The sequence below is a fragment of the Penaeus japonicus genome, unplaced genomic scaffold (assembly GCF_977035675.1).
Source record: "Penaeus japonicus unplaced genomic scaffold, GWHDUDI00000001_assembly GWHDUDI00000020, whole genome shotgun sequence".
In the NCBI taxonomy this organism is placed as follows: domain Eukaryota; kingdom Metazoa; phylum Arthropoda; class Malacostraca; order Decapoda; family Penaeidae; genus Penaeus; species Penaeus japonicus.
This window is the reverse complement of record NW_028234422.1, coordinates 12181703-12189202: the sequence shown is the minus strand read 5'-3', so window position 1 is coordinate 12189202 and position 7500 is coordinate 12181703. Positions and strand designations below refer to the sequence as shown.

General features: G+C 37.1%; 1 protein-coding gene across 1 annotated transcript in view; it reads left to right on the top strand.

The window, feature by feature from the left end:
* The window catches only part of LOC122242837 (urea transporter 1), a 15519-nt gene that overhangs the window by 6226 nt on the left and 1793 nt on the right, over nucleotides 1-7500 (top strand). Inside the window, exons 3-7 of the mRNA XM_043000236.2 lie at nucleotides 1630-1749; nucleotides 3042-3196; nucleotides 3917-4097; nucleotides 5043-5190; nucleotides 6599-6783. Of these exons, the coding sequence (XP_042856170.2) occupies nucleotides 1630-1749; nucleotides 3042-3196; nucleotides 3917-4097; nucleotides 5043-5190; nucleotides 6599-6783 (789 nt within the window). The remainder of the gene's footprint in view (nucleotides 1-1629; nucleotides 1750-3041; nucleotides 3197-3916; nucleotides 4098-5042; nucleotides 5191-6598; nucleotides 6784-7500) is intronic.

Sequence of the window (7500 nt, the reverse complement as noted above, 5' to 3'; positions counted from 1 at the left end):
GAGAGAGAGAGAGAGAGAGAGAGAGAGAGAGAGGAGAGAGATTGAGAGAGAGAGAGAGAGAGAGAGAGAGAAAGAGAGAGAGAGAGAGAGATTGAGAGAGAGAGAGAGAGATTGAGAGAGAGAGAGAGAGAGAGAGAGAGAGAGAGAGAGAGAGAGAGAGAGATTGAGAGAGAGAGAGAGAGAGAGAGAAAGAGAGAGAGAGAGAGAGATTGAGAGAGAGAGAGAGAGAGAGAGAGAGAGAGAGAGAGAGAGAGAGAGAGAGAGAGAGAGAGAGAGAGAGAGAGAGAGAGAGAGAGAGAGAGAGAGAGAGAGAGAGAGAGAGAGAGAGATTGAGAGAGAGAGAGAGAGAGAGAGAGAGAGAGAGAGAGAGAGAGAGAGAGAGAAAGAGATATTCAATGGTGAAAGAGACAGAGGGAGATGGGGAGAGAAAGAGAGAGAAAGAAAGAAAGAATAATGAAAAAGATGTTTGATTCGCCTGAATTCTACCCTGCCGAATAGAAGAAAAACTAAAAGAAAAAAAAAAATCAGTGTACTACATAACCCTTCTTTATACGTCACACAGGCCCTTCCTTGATATTCATACACACTATCCAACTCAACTCATTGGTATGAGTGTGAGGAAATATGAGGTGTAAAAATAAATCTTCTCTTTGTTATGCTTTTGGTTAACAAACTCAGTTTGTGAATATAAATGGAGAAGATGGGAACGGTGTGAATGAGATATCATATGAAGGATTATAACGATGATGATGATTTTTTGGTAGTATTAGTAGCGGTACAGTGGTGGTGGTAGTAGTAGTAGTAGTAGTAGTAGTAGCACTAGCAGTAGCAGTAGTAGTAGTAGCAGCAGTAGTAGTTGTAGTAGTAGTAGCAGTAGTAGAAGCAGTAGTAGTAATAGTAGTAGTAGTAGTAGTAGCAATAGTTGTACTAGCGGTACAGTAGTAGTAGTAGTGGTAGTTGTTAGTAGAACGGCAATGATAATGGTGATACTAATGGCATTAATAATTACAAGAATAAAACACACATGATAACAAGTCGATATTGTTAGTAATACCGATAACCATATGAAAATATCGATAATGATAACTCCATTAATACAGCTAATGATATTAATGGCGGTGATGAGATATGTAATGGCAAGAATTGCCTAACTATCTCATTATCATTTTCATCTTATTATCATTAATAGTGATATTATTATTACTATCATCACTACTAATGTGGTTATTATTGATGTTTTTACTATTATTTTTATTATTATTATGAGTAGTAGTATCATCATTATTTAATCATTATTTTATTATTATCATTATGATGATTATGATTATTATCTTTATTATTTTTATATCATTATTATTATTATTACCATTATCATTATCATTGTTATTATCATTACCATTATCATTATCATTATTATAATTACCAATACCATAATTACTATCACCATCATCATCACCCTCACCATCATACCTAACAACAAAACTATCAAAACGATCATCACAACCCATCACCACAACCAACCCTCACCACACCCAAAAAAAAACAACAACAACAACAAACCCAAGAATAACACCCCCCTCCCCTCCCTCTCCCCCTCCCACCCCCCTATCCCCCTATCCCCCCCACCAGGTGTGCTTCGCCGACAACCCCCTCGCCGGCCTGCTCATCCTGCTAGGGCTCTTCGTTGGTGACGTCACGGCGGGTCTTGGGGCACTCGTCTGCTCGCTCGCGGCAGTCATCATAGCCTTGGTAAATGCGCTTGTTTATTGTATGTTTTCTTTGTTTTGGGTTTTTGTTTGTTTTGTCTTGTGTTTTTTGTTTTGTGTTGTTTTGTTTTTTTTCACTGGTTGGTCTTTTTTTTGGAGGGGGCAGTTTTGTTTATTTTTTCATCTATATTGCTTTTGTTTATTTGTTTTGTTTTATTTGTATATTTAATGTTTGTTTATCTAGTTCATGTATTTATTCATATATTTATTGATTTACTTGTTTATGTGTGTATGTATCTATCGTATTTTTATGTCATTTTATTTATTTCTTTAACTATTCCTTTATTCATTCATTTATCTGTCTATCTTCCTATCTATCTATCTATTTACTTATTTGCCTATTAATTTATTCATCCATTTGTCTATCTATCGATCTATCTGTCTATCTTTCTACAGTATATATGTCTTAATTCACCTATCTATTTATCTATTCCTTAATCTATTTCTTTATTTGTCTATTCATTTACTCCTCACTTATTTCATGCATTTATTTGTGTGTTTATCGTTTTTTTTATATACGTTTGATTTTTAGGTTGTATTGTTATATGTTTCTAAATGTATTTTGGATTTAGTTATTTTTTTTTTTACGGTTATCATCGACTATGTTGCATTTTAATTAAGTTTTAGGCAATTTTAGTATATGCTGTCGAAGAAAATTTAGTATAAGGTATTGTCTATGTTAATTAATGTTATTATCATTCTTTACATCATTACGATAGATTTTTTGAAAGAAAATTGTATTTATGCTTAAATTTTCTGATATTATTATTACTTAATATAAAGTGTTTTTGTTTCTTCATTTTTTAACAATATTTTTTTCACAAATAATGTATTCCCTTTACCTGTCGTTTCTTATTGAACTGATTTCTATTTATATATCTCGCCCTTTGTTCTATTCTTGACTTGGCAAGGATTTATTGATTCGGAAATCTAGTTGCAAATTGTATCAATATTTTGTCATCTTCTCAGACACACTTGATGAAAGCCAAATATAACAACCATTGATTATTCTTAATCATACCTAATAAAACTAATGAAACACTCATTTATTTCCATTCATTCATTCATTCCACACATTCATTCATAACCACTATTTACCCTCACCAGCGTATTTCACTCATTCATTCATAAAAAAAACGTTTACTCTAACCAAGCATACCTCATTCACCCATTTACTCGATCAGACCACCAACATCCACCATTCACAACCTATCTCTACCACACCCCTTTCTATACTACGAAACAAGACCTTCCACTTCCACTTCCATTCCACAGGCCTTTCAAGAACCCGACGGTGCCATTGCCTCGGGATTAACCAATTACAGCGCCGTTTTAGTGGGTTCGGTCACAGCTTCGTTATACCCGGTGTTCTTCCATCAGCCGCTGACCTTCCCGGTGTGGGGCTTTATGGTGCTGGCGACTGTCTTCAGGTGAGGACTACTGGCTGGGTGTGATTTCTTTTGTCTTCTGTTGGTGTTGTTTTTGTTGGTTTTATTGATATTGTTATGATGAGGATGATTATGGTGATGGTGGTGATGATGATGATGATGGTGATGATGATGATGATGATGATAATGATGAAGACGGTGATGATAATTATTGCTATTGTTATTATTATTGTTATCATTATCATTCTCATTATCACTATTATTATCAGTAGTAGTAATAGTAGTAGTATCATTGTTGTTGTCATTACCATCTTTACTTTAATTATCATTGTTATTTTCATTACCACTATTTTCATTATCATCATTATTGGTAATATTATGATTTAGTCTAGTAATGTATATTTGCAAAAGCCAAGAAAATATCATTTTGCTGAACATTCTTTGTTTGTCAAAGAGATGCATAAATGATTTACAGATTCGTCTTTGTATTGTAGTAGCGATATATTCAAACCTCAATTACAACATGGATAAAATCACCTTAAACAATTCATGACATAAGAAACAACTACAAAATTTTAAAAACATCATAATGGCAAAAACACACATTAAAAGCTACACAAATACGTAAATAAACACCTAAATCTCCTAAGAAATACATTTAACACACGCATTTAATCACAAAATAAACATTTAAACAAAGAAACATTCAGCACGTATTAATACAGCCCTTTTTCTCTCCTTTTTTTTTTTAATCTCTCCTAGTGTATGCATTGGCTCAGGCCTGGGCACCATACTGTCGCACTTCAAACTGCCGTGCTTCACCCTGCCCTTCAACATTGCAACTTCCATCGCCTTCATTTGCATGCGGGCGCACGGCTTGACGGGGCTTCCGGCTGAGGCTAGTCTGCAGGTGGACGATTCGGAGGATATTCAGTGGTCCCAGGTAATGAGGGGAGTGGAGGGTGGTGTGGGGGAGGGGTGGAAGGAAGGGGGTAGTCGGGGGGAGGGGTCAGGGGTGGAGGGGGGGTGGGGGGAGGGATCAGGGGTGGAGGGGGGTTGGAAGGAAGGGGGTAGTCTGGGGGGAGGGGTCAGGGGTGGAGGAGGGGGGTTGTGTTCCTTGGGGTTGTTCTCGACTTCTCGTGAGGGGGTCGAGGGAGGGGATGAATGGGGGGGAGAGGGGTTGTTCTCCAGTTTTCATGGGGAGGAGGGAGGGAGGGAGAGAAAAATAGGGGAGGGGGGTTAGTCTTCATGGGGGTAGGAGAAGGGTTTGCGGGGATGCGGCCTTTGGAATTTGTTTTGTGGTCTTAGCTGTTGGTTGAATCATGGTTACTGGTAGTGGGTGAATAATATGAAGGAACACTAAAGTCTTTAGATTGTTGCAAGCTGTTATTGTTATCATTATTATCATCATGATTATTATTATTGTAATTATTATCAACATCACTGTTATTATTTCCTCTATCATTGTCATCCTTTTATTATCATCTCCATCATTATCATCGTTATCACTATCATTACTATCATCATAATTATCATTATCATTATCATCATCATAAGGATCATTATCATCATCATAATTTTCATTATCATTAACATAATCATTATCATTATTGCTATTGTTATTGTTATCATCATTATTTTTTCTTTTCATCGTTATCATTATCACTATCATTAATATTACCATCATTATCATCATCATTACCATCATCATTATCACTATTAATAAAACTAATACCACTACCATTACCATCATTACTACTTTTATCATCCTCACATTCACAATTCCTAACATCGACGTTATTTACATCCCTCACATCATTATTACACCAAAAAACATTCTTTCTACTAATTCACCCAAATCACTGAAGTCTCCTCCACTACACGACAGATGTTCCGAGGAACCTTGCTCTCCGCTGGGCAGGTGTACGCCGTGGAATCAGTACCTGGTTCCTGCCTCATCATAGCCGGTCTGTTCCTCTGCTCGCCTCTGCTGACGGCCATCTCCATGGTCGGGGCTTTCTTCGCCTCTTGCACCGGTAATGGCCATGCTACTGGTTTCGTTATGATTTTTTTGAGTGATGGTGTTTTTTATTAAGGAATTTAAGTTGTTTTTTTGTTTTCCTGTGTTTAGTTTATGGATTGTACAGTGCACGAGTCTTGCATGCTTTTCTGAGGCTTTTCCCCAACAACTGAGGGGGATTATGGAGTTTCTTATACTTTTTCATTCGTTAGATAGTCATAGCGTAACGAAACACAGTGAAAGAGCAAGTACCAATACAGCGCGTTTCTTTTGTGCGTGCACGAGTGAAGCACACTCATCACACACAGATATATGAGAGAGAGAAACAGAGAGAGAGAGAGAGAGAGAGAGAGGAAGAGAAAGAGGAAGAGAAAGAGAAAAAAAGAGAGAGAAAGAGATAGAGAGGGGGAGGGAGAGGGAGAAAGAGAGAGAGAGAGAGTTACAGTGAGAGAGTCAGTCAATCAGTCAGTTAGTTAGCTCGTCAGTCATTCAGTGTGTGTGATGGGGGGGGGGGGGGGGGAAGAAATGCCGATAACGTAGTTTCGAAATTATAGTCCTCAATGAAGCAAAGAAAAGGATATGTACTTCTATCTATAGGTCGCGTAGGTAAGATGTATCCCGGTTTGCCATGTTTTTTTTTATCTTTTTGAACCTAAGAAAAAAAATGTTTAGGTTCCAGTAACGAGGTGCATTAAAAGAGGGTCGGTACTTTTTTTCTTCTAATATCGGTAGACATCGCACTTTTACACCTCTACGGAAATTTACTTCAAAATCTATTAAAAAAAATAAAAAAGAATTGTTTAGATCCAGCTCTTCAAAGTAGAACCGATCGAGATATTTTTCGGACCCCAACAACTGTTTCGATTGGCCTTACAAATTCATGTAAAAGTTGGTTGTATAACTAGCCTTTCTTTACCTATTAGTCCTCATTTGTTTTTATCAGGAAAAAAAAAAAACGGATAAACTGCCACCAAACAAAAACATCTACTGAGTTAAGATTTTCATAGCCCTCCAGGTGCGTATTTACTCATCCCAACCCCAGAGACGTCAGTACGGTGTCCACATTTCAGCAATTATGTGCTGTGTCGAGCATGAAAGAAATCACTGGGCAGCATCAGTGTTGGGTGGACTTGGTTGGCAAAATATTCAAACTTGGAACAATGGCAAGAATAGTCCAATCCTAGTTAGTTGGACATAGTAGCTGGGCCTCCGGTGTGGGAAGAAATTAGATACCTACCGCACTCTTCTCTATTCTTGTAAAAGGGTGAACAGGAACCAAACAATTCCGGGAAATGGTCTCCAACGCCAGAGTCTGACAGGGCACCCGAATAAGAATAAGAATAAGAAGAATTCCACCCCTTATGTAGCGGTGATTCAACGTGAAATCCCATCTAATGAATCCAATTCTCTACTTATTTTCTCAGCTATCATGGTGTCCTCTGCTCCTTACTCCCTGATTTACGCCGGCGTGTGGGGATACAACGGGTTCCTGTCTGCAGCGTGCCTATTCTTCTTCATGGTACCTTCCCGCCGGCTCCTCTTCCTAGCTGTCGTTAATGCAGTCTTCACCACCTTCCTGCAGGCTGCGGTCGCCCCCGTTTTCGCTGTGGTGAGTTTTCGCGAACGAGCTTTAAGGCAGAAGTGCTGGAATAAGGTTTGGTGGATGTAAAGACTTAGAAGTAAAGGCAAAAGCAGTAGGAAGAGTTGAAGTAATGTTTAGTGGAAGTAAAGATTTGGAAGAATATGCAAAAGCTCTCGTGAGAAGAAAGAGCTTTTGAGTGTGTTATTCTGGATAACATAGCTTAATTACAAACAACAAGTCTTTCAATTAATATGTCAGTATATGTATATGTGTGTGTGTGTGTGTGTGTGTATGTATATATATTTATGTATATTTATATTTTTTTTCTTTTCTTATATTTCTTTTTCTTTTTTCTTACAAATGCTACTGTCACAATCTATAACAGTGGTCAACAATTTCTTTCCTAAATGCCTTTTTTTGGATATGGTGAAAATTTAAAATGGCCGCTAATGGGTATGAAATGAATTTTAAAAAGTCGGTTTTGTCCATACTTTCCTCATTATAACTCTTAATTGTGAATTCATTATTAGAATATCAAAATATTAATTAATTGACCATTTGCTCCCTAAATTAATGTTGTACATTTTTTAATTAATTGATAAATATTTAGGCTGTCAACAGAAACAATACTCTTCTAAATATATTCTAATGTCAAACAAAACTCCTTAATCAAAATAGTTACTTGATCATATATTTTCAGAAATATGTAGTCAAAAACCCAACATGGCGAAAGGAAGATCTACT